The sequence below is a fragment of the Natrix helvetica genome (genome assembly GCF_964273705.1).
Source record: "Natrix helvetica genome assembly, chromosome: 5".
Lineage (NCBI taxonomy): Eukaryota > Metazoa > Chordata > Lepidosauria > Squamata > Natricidae > Natrix > Natrix helvetica.
The window spans coordinates 84,266,402-84,285,543 of NC_138551.1; the positions used below are offsets into that span (position 1 = coordinate 84,266,402).

A 19,142-nucleotide genomic window follows, 5' to 3' on the forward strand; every position below is an offset into this window, starting at 1 on the left:
ATCAATATATATGGGAAACATGGGTACTTTTAAAAAACTATCATTTCCCTGAAAATAAGACCTCCCTAGATAAGAAGTCCAATTGGGCTTTTGAGCGCATGCGCTAGAATAAGCCCTTCCCTGAAAATAAGCCCTCCTTGAAAATATTGCAAGGAGTAGCAGCCATGAGGTGCCACGTCCTGCACCTCAAAAATAATAAGACCTCCCTGAAAATAAGGCCAAGCACTTATTTCGGGGGTCAAAAGACCATGTCTTACTTTCAGGAAAACACGGTATTACCACACGCCGTATTCTCACAAGCCTATCCACACATAAGCTGAGCCATTATTGGGGTGCATTTTGGCACCTAAAATTCCCAGCATATCCACAAGTATATAAAGTATGCTTTCTTCTTCCACTCCTATCCCATTAGTGGCACTGGAATGTCCCTTAAGATTTTTCCTTGCAGTCTTCCTACTAAAGGTTTTGATTCACAAAGTTCTACTGTTCAGTATCTGAAGCTCTGCATATTCAATCCAGTTGACCCTTCATATCTTTCCATGTTCGCACAAGCCACTTGGGTTGTCTTCCATATCCCAGAGGCTCGAATTCCGAACTTTTGACAGATTAGGTTGTTTTTCTATCTCATTCCACATTAACAGGGTGATGTCCTCTCCAATACCAACTCTACAGCATCTGAAATATCTCCTTTTCCTGCTTTTTCTTTTACATTCCTAAAGGAAGTATATGTGTCATTCTAGCATTTTCCTCTTTTTAGACATGTTCTTGGGCTTATGCAGTCATCTGCCTTCTTTAAAATAATTCATGACCATGGCACAGATCCAACCACTTACCTCCTGCAAGACACGTTTTACCCTGCCATAGATATGTAAGAAAAGAAGAGATATGTAAGGCAGGAAGATGTGTGCCTGCCAGTGTTGTGCAATATAATTTCCATCTACAATGTTTCTGCATACTTAAAATGTATACATTTTAAGTAATCATAGCTTCATGTGGTCTTTGATTCCTTGCATATTGCAGATCTTTTTTTAAAAAAAAGTCAGAAAGCTATATATTAGTTAGAGATTGACAAAAATATAGGTTTAATCTCATGGCTCTTGGCAAAGACAGTTTAGGAGAACAGAATGTATTTGAAAATAATTTAATGTATCATCTCCATTGTTTCAAGAACCTTCTAAAGGGTTTTTTATTTTTTTTACACTTAATGAGGATGTGCATTTAACAAGACAAAAAAAAATCAGCAAGTCACAGGTATTGTTTCTAACATATACAGTGTAGTGTTTTAAGCAAGCAACATGAACTACATGTGCTGCAGTGCATTGTATACCACATCTAAACATCTTCAGTGAAATTAAGATCTTCTTTCACACCAATCACTGGTGAGCAGAAAACATCGCGACAGTATCGTTTTGATGGTGTCTCAACTATTTGCTGTTCACACATCTTTCCTCTTGATGATTAGAGGTCCCACGTTGTCTCCTGTTTCATCGTTATGTTTTGTATGAGACCCATCACATAAGGGGAACTGAAAGGAAAACACGTATTAAATGTACATCTTCAACAAGAAAAAAGAATAGTCATCAAAGTAAATTGCGGGTTAAAAAAAATGTAGTCTATCCAACTGTAAGCAAATGTTTTCTGCAGAGAAATGTCTGCCTTCTTGGTCCATTCTCTTTTCCTCCAAAATTGAGGGAAAGGATATATCGTCTCCCCAGCAGTCTGGGCTAAATCCTGACAGCTTTTATTATTAACTCTAGATCTGTGAAAGAACTTTGATTGCTCCAAGCAACCCTGGGACATCAACTGATGTTAACCTTGGCATTGTAAGAGCCTGAAGACCTGGCTCTGCCAGTTGGCCTAGGGATCCAATGGGGAGTACCATATTGGAGGTGGCTACTAGCACCATTCATAGTTTGATAGCAAACCCCACCTTGCTCCCTGCTTCATCTTCAAAGCGCTCCATGGCTCGGGACCTAGTTACCTGCGGGATCGCATTCTACCCCATACATCCCTGCGACCAATCCGCTCTCACAGAGAGGGTCTCCTCCGGGTACCTTCCACTAAACAGTGCGGGTGGGCGGTGCCTAGGAATAGGGCCTTCTCTGTGATGGGCCCAACCCTCTGGAACGACCTCCCCCCCAATATTAGAACCACCTCGGATCTCCGCTCCTTCCGCAAGAAACTCAAGACCCACCTGTTTCGATTAGCCGGCCTGGCCTAATTGTAATTGTAATTGTATTCACAGGGAACATCTATTACTAACCTTCCTGGATGGCTTTTTAAATTTTAAATTGGGGTTTTAAACTGGTTTTAGAATTGTTTTTAATTATTTAAATTGGTTTTGGGTTTTATACACAGACGGTATGTGTGCGTTGTTTTGTTTGATGTCTTATGTTATGTTTTGTTGTCTTGAACATGAACGGTCTGTACACCGCCCCGAGTCCCTACGGGGAGAGGGGGCGGTCTATAAATTTAATAAACCTTAAACCTTAAACCTTCCCCACCCACTCATCTTTTATTTTCATATCGCTGTATTCTCATTGTTTTCTTTTCCACTGTTTATTCCATTGTTCCATTACTTTGCTACTGTTTTGTTTACACTACTTTTCACGTCTTCATTTTTATCGTTGTAAGCCACGTAGAGTAGCCTCACAGCGAGAGAGACAGCAAATAAATGCAACAAACAAAAAATTATATGTTTCTATACCAGAATGAAAGTTCTACCAATTCTTCCTTTTTCATTGTAAATAAAAGTGGATCTCTCCCAGATCAATATAAAAACTTGGATTCGTATGCATTAATCAAAAGAGAATTAATAGCTTCTGTGATAAATACTTCTGCTTATGCAGAGTAGTAGCAACTATGATTAGATGTCATATAAATCATTCCTTCTATCATGCCTTTTTGGTTTGAATTAACAAAAGTTACTAGCTTTCATAAAAAGTAGGGAAAATGCAGGATATGTATATTGCCCAATAAAATAAAATAGATTTCATATTCTGAATCTGAAGCATTATTGCCATCAGCAATCAAATCACAGATCAAATTCTTTCCCTACCATTTAAAACTAAAACATTAAAAAATATTTCACGTTTAATCTGTTTTGTGAGAAAAACAAAATAAAATAAAGGATTTTTTTCATCCTTTATTTTCTTTGCTTGAATATAAAAAAAAAATCCTTTCTGTATAAGAGTCTTCGGGCCAGTTTTTAAACCAACAATTGAATCATGAACTGGTGAGTTATTCATCTTTCGATTTTGTCAATTGATTACCATTCCATAAACATAAAGAATTTGAATTAAAGTCTTAGGACTGCATTTTTTCCATTGAGGAGTAATGCTTTTGTTGTTCTAATAGCCAAGAAATTTATAATTCTTAATCAATCCCGAGTTTTAGTTATATAACTCAAAAGTAGATTCAGTTCTTTAAACCACAGAGTCCCTCAACCTTTCCAGCTTTGCGGACCGGCTATGGAGGAAGGCATAGTTCCACATGAGCTACATTTGCATGAGTAGTGGGTGACTGTGCCCGCCCACTGCTAGTGCAATTGGGGATGTATGCATTGCTCGCCTGCCACTTCTACATCCTGTTTCGGAAGGGTTCAAGGGCCCCTGCTTTAAACCATACTGATCTTTGTAAGCCCAGCTTATTTATTTATTTATTTATTTATTTATTTATTTATTTATTGTATTTATAGACCGCCCCCTCTCCCCGAAGGGACTACACAGTGAAAAATATTAAATACCCCTTAAAAACAGATTAAATATAAAGCCTGTACAGTAATAATAAAAATTAAAAAACAGCTTAAAAGTCTACCCCCAAAAAATTTAAAATACCGGCCAGAGGGATTGAAGATTAAGGCTACGGTTGGGCCAGGCCAGCTAATTGGAACAGGTGGGTCTTAAGTTTCTTGCGGAAGGAGCGGAGATCGGTGGTTGTTCTGATGTCGGGGGGGGGGGGAGGTCATTTCAGAGGGTTGGGCCCATCACAGAGAAGGCCCTACTCCTGGGCGCCGCCCGCTGGCATTGCCTAGTGGACGGCACCCGGAGAAGTCCCTCTCTGTGAGCGCGAATTGGTCGCAGGGATGTGTGGGGTAGGATGCGATCCCGCAGATAGCTAGGTCCTGTGCCATGGAGCGTTTTAAAGATGATGGTCAACACCTTGAAACGCACCCGAAAAGCCACAGGTAGCCAGTGCAGCCCGCGCAGGAGAGGTGTTATATGGGAGTACCTAGTACTTCCCATAATTACCCGCGCGGCCGCATTCTGGACCAACTGCAGCCTTCGGGTGCATCTCAAGGGGAGCCCCATGTAGAGAGCATTGCAATAGTCCAGGCAGGACGTCACAAGCGCATGGGTGACTGTGTGAAGGGCATCCCGGTCCAATAGGGGACGCAATTGGCGCACCAGGCGAACCTGGTGGAACGCCCCCCTTGCCACGGCTGTCACATGATCATCCATCGACAGCCGGGCATCCAGGAGGACGCCCAAATTGCGCGCCCATTCCACGGGGGCCAGTTGTTCGCCCCCGATGGCCAGTGATGGAACCCACTGGTTGAACCGGGGGGCTGGTAACCACAGCCACTCCGTCTTGGAGGGGTTGAGCTTGAGTCTGTTACTTCCCATCCAGACCCGTACGGCCTCCAGGCACCGGGACATCACTTCGACGGCCTCGTTGGGGTGGTTCGGGGTGGAAATGTACAGCTGAGTATCATCAGCGTACAGATGGTACTCAACCCCAAAACCACGAATTATCTCACCCAGCGGCTTCATATACGTGTTGAACAGGAGAGGCGAGAGGACCGACCCCTGTGGCACCCCACAAGTGAGTGGCCTCAGGGTCGACCTCTGCTCCCCTTCCAGCACGCATTGCGTCCGGCCGGAGAGGTAGGAGGAGAACCACCGCAAAACGGTGCCCCTCACCCCCAGCCCCTCCAGACGACGCAGTAGGATACCATGGTCGATGGTATCGAAAGCAGCTGAGAGATCTAATAGGACCAGGATGGAGGAGCAACCCCCATCTCTGGCCCTCCAGAGATCATCCACCAACGCAACCAAGGCCGTCTCTGTGCTGTGACCGGGCCGGAAACCGGACTGGCGCACGTCTAGATAATCCATTTCCTCCAAGTGGCGTGGGAACTGTTGTGCCACCACACTCTCTACAACCTTTGCCAAAACCTTAACTAAGATATGACTATTGAGCCAAACCAAGTCAACAGAAGGACAGACCAGTATCATATGACTAAATGTACCCTGATCCATTGTATTTGTGTTGAAAGCCAGGCTTTCCAAAACAATCTCTGACTCACCCAACAAACATGAAAAAGTGTATCTGTTGAATTAGTTTTAAGACCAATAACAAACTTACTTAATATTCTGTGGAACTCTTAGCCATTGATTTATAAATATAGGATATGCCAATTCTTTATAGAGTTCTTGCAGAAATCTTTTTCAATGTTTTTCCCTCTCCCAATTTTTGTGAGCCTTCACATCTCTCGCTATATTACCATGATTTCTCTGTTTCAAATACTCTTTGATCATTACTTCAATGAATGAAAAACTCGTTCTCTAGTAACAGCTTCCTGTTTACACACACACCACCGATACTTAACTATAATCTAGCAGTCATTATTTTGTTTTGGAAATTCAACAAATACAGTCACAATAAAAATTTGCAAGGGATTTGAGCATGCTGTTCTCTCACCGTTTTAGATCTCCAACATCGGCAGTATACTGCTTTCTCTCCCAAATCTTCCATATCAAATGCATGAACTACTTTGGGATTATCTTTCTGAATGTGGAGGTTCACCATTCCATTACAACCTTTGCCCTTGCTAAAATACTTTTTGTAAGCGAGATACCCAACAGCTGCTGTTCCTGCAGCAAAAGCGACTGCAGCGATCCATTCAACTGAAAGAGAAAAATAGAAAACCAGTCAAAATTTTCGTTGATACAACCTGACTTTGAAAACCAAGAATTGCAAGGTGTTTTTCTGTTTCGTTTTCTTAGATATGCTTCGTGGATTGCCCACTGTCTTTTAATAGGTTTTCCCTTTTCCCTCCAAAAACTGTCCAATTCTCTGCATGCTCCCCCCTCCCCCAAACATGCATTATCTCTTAAGTTTGTTCAGAACAAAAGCTATGAAATGTGGTCCTGTACATGACTACTCAGAATTAAATTACAGTCAAACCAATGGGGCTTACTCCTCAGTAATTAGAGGACTGCATCTTAATGTTTGTTCTAGTGGTAGAATGTTAGTTACACATATTAATTATATTGCATCAATGATTTCAAGAATCATTAGATGACCACTTCAGGGAAAGAACCTATTTAATTTTGGGGATTATTTATTACTGGAAAGAGCATCACATACAAAGGATATAAGACTGCTAGATTAGAAACCAGGAGACTGTGAGATTTAGTATCGCCTTAGGCACAAAGCCAGTTGCGTGACCTTGGGTCAACCACATCCTTTCAGTCATAGGAAGACGACAATGGCTTCTCAACTCTTGCCAAGAAAACAGCATGGACTAGTTCAGGCAATTTCCAAGAGTCAACAACGAAAGCTTGAATGCACCCAAAAAGCAAAACAAAACAAACACTCCGCCCATTACCAGAACAAGATACTGGATTATATTACATTAAGATGTATTGTATATACATCTTTATTGTATCCCTCAAAAGTCAAGTCAGTCGCTGCAAATTGATCTTTCAGAAGTCAATAAATGACAGCATCTAAAGTACGAAGTATTATAATTCTACATGTGATAAATTTGCAACTTCAAAAATTGACTCTGGGTTATTAAACCTGAAAATGTCCCAAATAACAATGTTTAAAACATGTTTGTTTTGGAATTAATCTTATTTCTTATTTCTAACTGCAGTTTGCTGATCCCACCAAACTCTACCAGCTAACAAGATCATCTAGACTGCTCTTCCTTAAACTACTATCCAATGCATAACTTTTTTCAGAAGTATCCGACTTTGCCCATGTTTTTGGTTAAAGACAAGGGGTGGTAGACTTGCTCTAAAGCAGTAATTATTAATAAAAATTCTCTAGCATGCTTATTTCTAATAAAAATGACATGGATTGTGTTTGTACTAAATGTACTCTTCAGAACTCACATCACTTTCATTTTTAGAAGGTACATAAATATATTGTTCTGAATTGTTTCAAACAAATTTTATTCATAAACTGCAATGATTTTAGTACCTAGTAAGAAGGTACATACTTGTGAAATCATCAGGATGTAGATTACTGGCAGTTTAATCAAATGTAATGGATGTTTGGAGTATATTGATATCAAGATATACTAGAGCTATCACCAGTTTTTAATAATACTAGTATCTTCATTTGATCTGGCTAGCTTTCTCTAAAAAAGAGAGACGATGATCTGAAGAGCTTAATTAATATACTTCTCAAAGGGTTTCCTTTTACAGCCAGCTTTCATAATTAGATTTTAATCAATAAAAGGCACACTCCAGACCAGAAAATCATTTTGCAAGGCATCTTGCTTTGAACAAACAATAGGAAATCTTGCCAAATCACTTCCAATTGTTGCAGATTAGAAGGCATCTTGAGGCATCTGATAACAGCCCATCAAAGATAATATGTTTGCAATTTGTAGCATCTTTGGGTTGCTTTTATATGTTTTGCTTCTCAGATTTTCTCTTTCTCGCTTGCAACAAGTGAAAAAAAAATACTCACGAGATCAAATAATCAAGTAACATGAAAAATACAGTTGAGATTTTCTGAATTCTTCCAAACCTTTAATTTCCCCAAATCCCTTGAAATTGGAAATAAATGAAACAATTTTTTTTGAGATGCCAATTTCAATTCAAAAAATTAAAATACCTTTTCTAGGATATGTTAAAGTATGTTTATGTATGTGATTAACATTGTGCTGTTTCACAAAAAAAATACAATAGGGAACTGGATATTGAAAAATACCGAAATACCGGTTACTTTTCAGATATTCGAAGAATCCTTCTCTCCATCAAAATAGACATTCCCAATTCTTTCTGTCTTGTTTCACAGTACTTATTTTTTGAATATCATTATTCCCAGCAGTTCTCAAATATTTAAATGGAAACACCATTTGAGCTAGTCTAACTCCGTGATGGCAAACCTATGGCACGCATGCCAGAGGTGGCACCCCGAGCTCTCTCTGCTGACATGCACACTGCCACCCTACATCAGATCTCTTTAGTGTTTCTTTCGCGAGCTTCGTTTCCCTGCAAACGATGAAACAGAAGCTCACAAAAGAAAAAGATCTTTCCTCTTGCCACGCTGCCAGTATTGGGATGCCCTGCCTTCCACCAGCCAGGTGGTCTTTGGGTCTCTGCTGCACATGCGCACATGTCCACGCATGCGCACATTCATGCATGTCTCTAACTGATAGACTCTAACTGATACAGTATGAAGTGGGATGGATTGTTGGATTTACCATGAAATTTTATTACGTGGGTGGGGGAGTGGGGGACCATAGAGTCTTCTGTAATCTCTAAGTGGCAGTAAAGAATAACACCCCTCCCAATCTGATTAAAGAACTAAAAAGCTCCATAAATAAGAAAAAAAAGAGATGTTAATACAAACGTTTACAGTGAAAAACCTCTCTTCAACTAAGGAGTATGGGCCTGGATACTGTCTATAGCAGAAAAAGGTACTTCTTAGTGAAGTCCAGTGTTTAATTTTGCTAGTTGTAGAATATCTTTATTACTAGCTGGAATAGTTCCCAACAGATGGATCTATTTGCCAGGGAGCTTTAGCAATAACCTGTTGCAAGATTCATCTGCCAAAGAAAGTTTTACATAAACCAACTACACTCATAAGTGCTTCTCAAAGGACTGTGTTGCTATCCTGCATGTATTACTCCACTGGACAGTTGTACAGAAAGTAAAGATAATTATGACCATTAAACCACCATTTGAGATTATGAGAGTCCTGAAAAAAGTGAGTGTTCACTGATTCTTCAACTTATGATTGTTGTAGTGACCCCGCAGTCACATGATCAAAATTCAAGCACTTGACAACCAGCATGTATTTACACTGGTTGCAGCATCCCAGGGATCATGTGATCGCCATTTGCAACCTTTCCAGGACTTCTAATCAGCAAAGTCAATGGGGGAAGCAGGAGTCATTTAATGACTGTGGTGTAAGAGTCGTAAAATTGGGCACAACTCATCTAATAAATGCATTGCTTAGCCATAGCAATTCTGCTCATAAATTTCCTATAACCAATGTAGCTGTGATTCCAGTAGAGCGGGCCATCATACTTGCCAGGGTAGCAACAGGCTGTTCCTTGTAGCAATAATAGCAGAGATGGCTAACCCTTTTCTGTACATGCGCTGAACATCAAACCCTTTTCTGTACATGTACATTATGGGTGTGCCAATACCCATAATGCAATGTGCCCCACTCCTGCGCACATGAACCCCCGTGCATGCACACGACCCCCCTGCACATGTGCATGTAACCCCCTGCGCATGCACACACAACACTGTGCTTCCTGTGCATATGCTCCCCCCCGCTCCCCACACACATGTGCGCGACCCCCTCCCCCCATGTCCTAGTTTGGGGCTAGCAGGCCTCCATGAAACCTCCTGGGACCAAAATGGGCCGAGGAGTCAGGGGCGCTGCACCCACCGCAAATGAAATTGTATGAATTCATCAATGCAGTGCATGTTATCTCAGCTTGCAGAGCTTGGATTAATTGAATGAATTTACCAAAAATGTAAATATTGCAGAATATACTTCTTCGCCGCTGGCAGGGATGCCAGGCACCCCATTCGTGATGGGCACAATTTGGGGACGGCAGGTGGAGCAGGGGATGGGGTGCCCGGCATCCCTGCCAGTGGTGAAGAAGTGACCCGGGCGCTGCTGGATTCTCCCCTCCCCTCGCTCGTTGGGGCGGGGGTGGTGAAACTTCGCCTGGCGCACTGCCTCTCTTCTGTCGGCTGTTATCCGGGAGAGAGGGCGCAAAACCATGGTCACTGGCAGTGACACTTAAGGGCGTGGGCTCTAAGAAGCGGCTGCCAGGGCACCCCATTCCCTGCCCCACCTGCCACCCATAAATTGTACCCCACCGTGAAATGGGCATCTTAATAGAGCCACGACGCAGGTTTCCTTTGCTGCCTGCGCACGCCGGGTGGCCAGCGGCCAAGCCACCAAGCCGGCAATCAGCCGGCTCCTCTAATCTGTCTGCCCTGTGTCCGGGCCCAGCTCCTGTGCCTTCACCCGACTGCGCTGCCCTCTAGCTTTTCTCCCTGCCAACAGTGCTGGCCTGGAGAAAACAGGCGGTGAGTCTGTAGAGGAGTGGAGGGCGCATGGCTCTGCGATGTGCACTGGGGAACTGGGAAGGAAAGCATTTTCAGGTGGCAGTGCGTGCTGGAACTGCCTGCCACCTGAAACACAATGCACTTTTTTGGCCTCTGCATGTGCCCTTTTTGGAATCGGGGAGGGGACTCTGCAGCCCAAAAGCACTTTCATTGAAAAGGCTTTCATCGCAGTTCCCCAGGCAGCTTCAGGAATCAGGCGCCATGTGAAAGTGAGGATCCCCACAGCATGGAACCCCCAGAAAATGAGACGTGCAGAGTGGTTGGGTGGAGCTACATTCAGAGTATAAGACGCACCCAGATTTTCACCCTCTTTTGGGGAGTAAAATGGTGCGTCTTATACTTAGAAAAATACAGTAATTGCCAAAATAACGTCTGCTTTCTTCAAGTACATGTTACATAGAAAGTATGTCAGAAGAAGAATGAAGGAGAGGCATATAAAACCCCTTTGAACCATTTGATGTACAAGGCATGTTCAACCAAGGCGCCTTCTGTGGAAAACCACTTATGGGTTTCAGATTTTCTATATAGAATATGCCATATCACATATGTCAGCTGAGCCTTCTGAGATCCAGAATTCTCCCCAGTTCCTATTCTCTTTGCACATCTTGAAAAGAACAGAGAACCTTTCTGATTAAACCAAGACAAACAGATGATTGAATGGCCTGGATCATCAGTGTTTGCCACAGCCACCTTGAAGACAATATGAATCAGTAGTAAGGTTATGTCTTCCAGTTCTATGATCCAGCTAGGACCAACTGTACAAAACACTCAAGTGCCTCTGATGATGGAGAAGCAACACTGCCTTCTACTGGCGGACCTTGGTATATCATTTTTACTTACAGCACCCTTTACAAGAGGCAGAAACTTTGCCAAGTATCAGCAAAGTGCTGCTTTTGCTGGTACTTTGATCAATGTCAAATGACTCCTAGTACTTATTAGACTGGCTAAAAAATATTAAGTGAGCAAGTCTGGTCTCTAGTAAATCACCTGTCTATTGTAGATGGCTCAAAGTACTCTTTTTTCTTTTAGGTTTTATACATTATTTATTCAATGCTGCTTTAACCATATACTTGGGGGAATTGCACTATTAAGAATAGATTGGATCTGCATTCCAAATCTTAAGTTATAGTTGTCTATGCATGGTTGTGGTTGTTGTTGTTGTTGTTAGTTGCGAAGTTGTGTCCAACCCACTGCGACCCCATGGACAATGTTCCTCCAGGTCTTCCTGTCCTCTACCATCCCCTGGAGTCCATTTAAGCTCAGGCCTACTGCTTCAGTGACATCCACCTCATTCTTCTTTTGCCCTCAATCTTTCCCAGCATTAGGCTCTTCTCCACTGAGTCCTTCCTTCTCATTAGGTGGCCAAAGTATTTGAGTTTGACCAAATACCAAATATTATTTGGGCCATGGTACTCTGTATTAGATAAGCAGGGATATAGCTTCTATTGCTTGACTGGTGAAACAGTAGCCTCCTGTTTAAAGAATGCTATTATGCCTATCCATAGGATGTTTGCATGCATCTCTGCATCTTTAAAATGATTGCCTCTGAAACTGAAGCAAGGTGGTTCCTAGGCATCAAATTTTAGAATCCAATAATGACCTGGGAATGTGTACCAAAAAGCTTGGAAATAATGAAAGCTTTTTTTAACAACTGGTAAGGCCCACTTGAGGAGCCTGCATCTGAGGATTCTTACTACTAGCTCTGAGCTCACAGAGACTACTTCAGCTGTTTCTGCATCTAAAACAGATCAGGGAGTAACTGAGATTAGGCTCTAATCTTAAGCAAATGTTTGTAGCCTGAAGTGCTTCATAGAAACAGCCTCAAAGTCCAGGGCATATTTACCTTCTTGATGGCGTTCCTTAATTCCCCATCTGAAAGCTTGGGATAAAGAAAGCTAAAAGATAAGTTGGTGCCAGGAGAAGCCTTGCCCAGGATCCTAAGAGGCATTCTGTCTTCTCAATTGGCCATGCGAACTAAGTGACGCATTTCCTTCGCTTGAGACCTAATTAGAGATGGAAGCCTAGGTCAACAGAAAAAATGGTGGCATGGTGTTTTTTTAAAAAAAATTCAAAAAATCGGATTTTTAAATTGGATTTTTTTTAAATCAAATTTATTTTAATAAAATGCTTTTGGAGTAAAAAAAATTATCTAAAGGTAGTTTTCTATTTAAGATACATTAATAATTTAGTTTATTTAGTTTATTTTGCAAGTCTCTACTTCCATTACATATAGAAATATATTTTTGTATCTGTATGCTTTTCTGTTCCAGATTGTCATATGACTTTGTAGGCAGCCATATTAACTTCTTCTCCTATACTGTTTAATTCATTGGAACAATTTTGCTTTTACTAGGTCTTCTTTAATAACTCCCACACATCTTGCAATCCTCTTCTGTTTGGCTTCTCCTGCCATAGAATCTAACTTAGCGTTGATCTAATCCACTTTGAAATTCAAGATGTATGTCTGAATAAGTTCAATTTTAGCTTAGCTTTGATGGCTTCCCTCCAATATTCCTGCTAATTTTATGTTAAGTCCTCTTTTGGAGGGTGTACAGTCAAGGACAGGCAACAATCTGTTCTTCCCTCCTTCCTTTGGAGCAGAAATTTGTTGTAGCTCAAGTTCTCTAACACTGGGAATTCTTTGTTTCTGCATATTTAATCAATTGATGCAAAGCCCAGGTATTTTTAAAGAAATAACACTATTTCAGTTAACTCTCTTCTACTTATTATCAAGTGGTAAGTACTTATATAACATAAACACAGCATAATATAAAATTGGATTTTAATTTTATGTAATATAAATACACATTTTAATAGTGTGCATAAAACTAAGGTGATTTATTCTTTTCTATTTCACAAATACTTCGCTGCTTTATATCTAGGTTTAGCCATTCTATTTTATTACCTGAAGTCCAAACTAAGAGCAAGAGAAGCTTAAATTTGAGGGCGCTCAAAATATATTCAAAGTATCAGAAATACTGAATTTTTTTCTATTTCCAGCCTTCACAAAAATAAAGCTCCATGTAGTGGCAATCAACAAAAGCATAGCAACAGGTTGGATCAATGGTGAAAGGGCAACTAATGAAGGTATACAAAATAGGAAAGGAAATCTCAGTCAATGAAACTGCAATTGTACTAGTTATTATGTAAATAATTTTATACCATGCCAGATGTTAGATCTATTGGGGGGGGGGATCAGTGCATGTATATACATCTGAGCTTTTCTCAACCCTATAGCTAATATAGTATTTTGCCTGCACTGAAATCAGTCAAAATGATTATTCCTGGTGGTTTTGCTGAGTTAATGTGTCTCTTATACTGCAAAATGCACTTTATTTATTTCTAATAATTCTTAAAATATTTTTTAAAAAAACATCATTTCTTTCAGCAATGTTTATGTAGAATATGTTACAAAGAATACTTAATCTAGAGCATTACCTCACACTTGTATGGCTTGAAAGGCAAACCCCAAAATAAAGGTTGTTTACAAAATCTCATTTTGCTATAGCAGAATACTGAACATATTTTGATTTTTTTGTCCCATCAAAACATTGGAATTGTTTCTTCCTACTGAAGACAGACATCAGTGGAACATTCTGAGTAGGACTGCTTTGTCCTGAGCTTAAAATAAAGTAGTGCATTTTTCTTTTTCACGCACAACCTTATCACAAGGACATTTTATTTGTTGTTGTTTTTACACAAAGGCAATTACAATTATATCTAAAAAGAATTTAGGCAGGTCCAAAGTTATTTACAGCATGACATCCAAATCTTCATAACTGTTAACAGCACACAATGAAAACTTCTGTTCTGCTTTGCTTTATGTGAGCATTTTTTATTGCTTCACCTTTTGTAAGAGAAGGACTGGCAAAGCCACAGAGAGAAATAAAAAGAGGGATCAGTTTAGTTGTTAAGGAGACACAAGCAAACTAAATACAACCCCTACCCCCTTGAGTGCCATTTACTCTTGTCTAACTCTAACCATTGGACATTAGTTGAGAAGATTCCTGTGCATAAGCTTTTAGCAATAAATCGGTTAATCTGAACCTTCACAGGTAGACCTGCAGGTGTTTGGGTTTTTTGCCCAACATGTTCCTTTGTAGTTCAAAGCATGCTTGATTCATGCTCTCTGACAGATATCTAGCTCAGCCTTAGGGAAAGGTATTCCACCTGAGCAGAGCCGTATAGCATCTGCTTTCAGAACTGGAAAGCAGCCCTTGAACATTTAAATATGCAAGCCTGTCACCCTCAGGGCACATGCAAAGCATCCCTTCCACACAACTGTCAACTGACGGTCCTCATATATTTGGGATAGAGAACTCTGGCAGCAATTAGTATTTCTAAGAAAACTGCTCTGAAGATTGTCTCAAAGACAAAACCATTAAAATAGCATGCCACAGGTTGTCCTTGACTTACAACCATTCATTTAGTGACCAACGTTACAATGGCACTCAAAAAAGTGACTTGTGACTGGTTCCCCTACTCATGATTGCAGCATCCCTATAATCAAGTAATCAAAATTCAGGTGCTTGGCAATAGGCATGTATTTAACAGAATAAGAGTTGGAAGGGACCCTGGAGGTCTTCTAGTCCAACCCCTTGCTCAAGCAGGAGACCCTATACCATTTCAAACATATGACTGTCCAGTCTCTTCTTAAAAGCCTCCAGTAATGGAGCACCCACAACTTCTGAAGGCAAAGCATTCTACTGGTTTATTGCTCTCACTGTCAAGAACTTTCTCCTAAATTTAGGACAGTTGCAACGTCCCGGGGGACATAGGATCACCATCCACGATCTTTCCAGCCAGCTTTTGTCAAAGGGGGGGGGGGGAATTCTCTTGACAACCATATGATTTACTTAACAACTATAATGCTTTGCTTAACAAGGTGCCCCCCCCAAAAAAGTCATAAAATGAAGTACCACTCATTTAATTGCCTTGCTTAGCAACAAAAATGTTGTGCTCAATTATGGCCCTAAGTCAAAAATTACCCATAGCTAGTTAAACATTGATTTATGACCTACCCTTTTCCATTTCTAAGACAACATAGTTCAGAGCAAGTGGGCCATATTACTCAACCAGGTTAAAATTTAGAGGAGAAATGGGCAAAGGTGGTTTGAAAGAGAGCTACTTAATAAAGGATAAAGGAGTATAATAATATTAAAAGAGTGTAATAATAATAATAATAAAGGATAAAGGAGCATAATAATAAAGGATAAAGGAGCATACTAATAATAGATAAAGAAGTATAAAGGATAAAGGAGTATAATAATAATAATAATAATAATAATAATAATAATAATAATAATAATAATAATAGATAAAGGAGTATATAATAATAGGAGTGTAATAATAATAAAGGATAAAGGAGCATAATAATAAAGGAGCATACTAATAATAGATAAAGGAGTATAATAATTATAATAATAAAGGAGTAATGGGCAAAGGTGGTTTGAAAGAGAGCCACTTAAGCATCGCGATCTATTGGAAGGCCTCCACTCTGTTTTGAAAACAAAACCAATCCTGCTTAACGAAACCTCTTATTAATTCGACTCTAGTTTCTTTGTTCTCGGTGTATTATTTTTTTTAAAAGTTTCGACAAGAGAGAGCAGCGGCGGGAAAAAATAAACAAGACCCGGAACAAGGGTGCCACTAGGGAAAAGGGGGCGAGGGCTTCATCCTCCGCTGCAAACCAAGTGGGGAGGCCACAATGCGAGGACGCCAACTCCTGGGAAGGTAAGGAGCGGCGTGTGTGTGTGTGTCGGGGGTAAGAAAAAAAACCTGGGCGACCACAACACAATAGCATCAACACAACAATCTTCAGATGCACCCCTAACACGCAAAGAGGAAAGAGATCGTGTGAAGGTCGCAGAGGAAGCCGGGGTAGGCGTTCTCCGCTCGCTCCGACTGCAGCCGGTCTTTTGTCTTCCGAGGGGGGCAGCCGCGCACATGAGGATGAGCGCGAGAAAGACACGTGTAGCCCGTCACTCCCAGGACGGACGAGGTGCAGCCTTTGGGGAAGAAAGAAAACCGGCCCCCAGAGTTGTCGCCGGGGAGAAAGAACTAGTTTCCCCCCCGCTACCGTCCAGTAAAACGACACGAGGCTGCTTCCTCCTCACACAGACACCGCTTTCCCTGCGCGCTCTTACCCCTCACGGAGCAGTTCGATCCGTGCCCCATCGTCTCCGCCCGGCTCCACAGGCGCGCTACTCTCCAAGCAAAGGACACGCGAGGTTGTGCCCAGAGGGCGAGCTGCGCCTGCGCGCGAGCGTCCCGAACATGGCGGCGAGGGAGGGTCCTCTGCTCTTAAAGGGCCAGCTGAGCCCTAACCAATTGAAAACACTCAAACAAACGCACACATACAGGTGCTAAGCTATGGTTTGTTTGGTCCCCGAATAAACCACAGCAGAGCGCCTTAAAGCAAATTAAACGGTCAACTTTGACTCACTAGAGTACCCCTAAATGACTGCACTGAGGGGCAAAGGAGATGGGTTTTGTTATTTGTTAACTAACATAATAATTACTTTGCATTTTAATCTGATTTTTTTTTTCCAAAAAATTTTATTGGTTTTTTAAAAACATTTACTAGGAAAAGGGTATGTGGAATAATATACAAATTTTGGCAGTTGCAAGTATGGCAGACGCCCCCTCCCTCCAAACTCATAGTATACATCTAGATATAAAACATTAATACATAATCATGTAAAATCAGCATATGGGAATAAAAGTTTTCAATCAACTTATACATTATAACATATTTTCTAAATATAATTTCACTATTACTTTCGGTATGTTTATAGCAATGTGGTTTTCTTATTCATTTTTGTGATCTGAGCTTTCTTGGTATTGCCCCTCCCCCCTCCGCTGGCAGAGCTCCGGCCCCTCCCGTGTCCTGTATAACCGGTGTAGAATCTTCTGCTTTTTCTAGGTTTGCTTTATTTTTTTCCATAAAGGCCTGAGCCTCTATGGGTGTATTAATTCTAATTCTTGTCTCCTCCCAGAATATCAACATCCCTTCAGGCATCAACCATCTAAACCACACCCCTTTCTGGTATAATTTATTCGCCAATTGCGAATAACTTTTCCTTTTCTCCCTAATTTTTTTGGGGATCTGCTTCAAGATGGTTATCTCCCTATCGTGGTATGTCAATGTTTGCCCCCTTTGTACACCCAGAATTGTGTCTCTTGTGCTTTTCCTAAGGAATTTAATATGAACCTCCCTGGGTACATTGTGTGTCCTAGCATATGCTGAATTCACTCTATAGGCCAAATCTATCTCCCACTCCATCTGTTGTTTGTCTTTGTGTATGTATTCAGCTAAGATGTTGGTCATAATGTCCCTTATATTTTCCCCATCTGTTTCTATAACATTTTGAAATCTAAGATAAAAGGACATTCTCTCAAACTCTGTTTTCATTTGTTGAATATCAAGTTCTTTGTTACTCTTCTGTAAAACTTCCACCCCCCCCTCGCCTCCGCCACCCCACCCTCCACAAGGTCCAGTCTCTGCGAGTTCTTATAAATTTGGACTTGATTCTCTTTAATTTCTTCCTTCATTTCCTTTAATTGTTTCTTAATTTCTTCCTGGCCCTGTATAAGTTGTTGAAGCATTTGCAGCAAATCCACCTCTGTGCTCTTAGGTTGCATCATTTCTGTAATCTTTGACTGTGTGGCAGGGCTGGACGTTGCAGATGTCGGTGCAGAAGTAGCAAAGCCAGGTTTTCCAGGTGGTGGTCTTTTTGGAGACATAGTTTATAAAACAGAGAAGTCAGTCAGTGTAGAGACTGGACAGCTGGGGAAGTAGAGCAGGCAGATGAGTTCAGGAGGCAGAAAATCTAAACAAGTGAGAGTTTCTTTGGTCAATCTAGCGTTAAGAAAAGGTTTCCTCTCCAGAAGGTTCAGGAAATAGCAATCCACAAGAGATTCCTCTGGGTAGTACGGAGACAAAGACCGGAAGCCTGAGTTTTAAAGGTGGAGTCAGGTTTCACAGTTCATGAAGACAACGGAAGTGTGCCATCTTGCCCTGCCAGCTTTGGGCTCAGAGGCATAGTAAAATTTCAAAAGTTCACAAAGTTCTCAGGTCATCAACAAGTTATAAAACTAAGTCCAGTGAAAATCACTTTTACAGGGGTGAGGCATCAGTAGTTGGCTCTCCCCCCTCCTCCATCCTCCTAGGGGCAAAAGCAGAATTTTTTCAAGCCGCTTGTCCAAGGGGGGGGTAAAATCCCCCCCCTCTAACCGCACCTCCAGCGAAGCTCCGAGAGTTTAACTTATAATCTTGCTGAAAAGTCCATCAATTCAACAAAAAAGGAATGGAGAAAGGAAGCATCTCACCATACCACCGCTGCTTCCTTCAATTTTACGCTGCCCGATTGGCATGGGGCGAGACGCAGGCGCGCCCTCCGAAACTGCTCCCCGGTGCCTAGAGCAAAGCGGAGAAGCCCCCACCAGCCGCCGCCGGGGCCCTCCACGAGCCGCTCCCTCGGCAGGACGCCTCTTCGGGGCGTCCTGTGCCCCCCCAGAAGCGGGGGAAGCCCACCGGGAGAGCGGGAGCGGGCAAAGACTTACCCGTCGCCGTAGCCGCCGGAACCGGAAGTGCATTTTAATCTGATTTTTATTCTTTCTTTTAAAGTGGTGTTCAAGATTTATTAGCTTTTAACATTCCTAAACTGATAAAGAAGTTGGAGACTAGCTCCTGATAAGAAAAGTTTGTTCCTACAAATTGGGGTCTGGCTTATCTCTTGTGAACCCTAAACAACCTTTCTCCTTACAATTTATTCCCCTTCAGACCTCATTTTAATAAAGGTG

General features: G+C 41.4%; 1 protein-coding gene across 1 annotated transcript; it reads right to left on the reverse strand.

Annotated features, from left to right (window-relative positions):
• Positions 1–1,125: 1,125 nt before the first annotated feature.
• CISD1 (CDGSH iron sulfur domain 1) lies at positions 1,126–16,615 on the reverse strand (the record flags this gene model as incomplete). The annotated part of the gene is given in 4 exon segments (XM_081953543.1): positions 1,126–1,525; positions 5,704–5,909; positions 16,484–16,601; positions 16,604–16,615. Coding segments are annotated over 4 exon segments (426 nt in total). The 3' UTR covers positions 1,126–1,435.
• Positions 16,616–19,142: the final 2,527 nt, after the last annotated feature.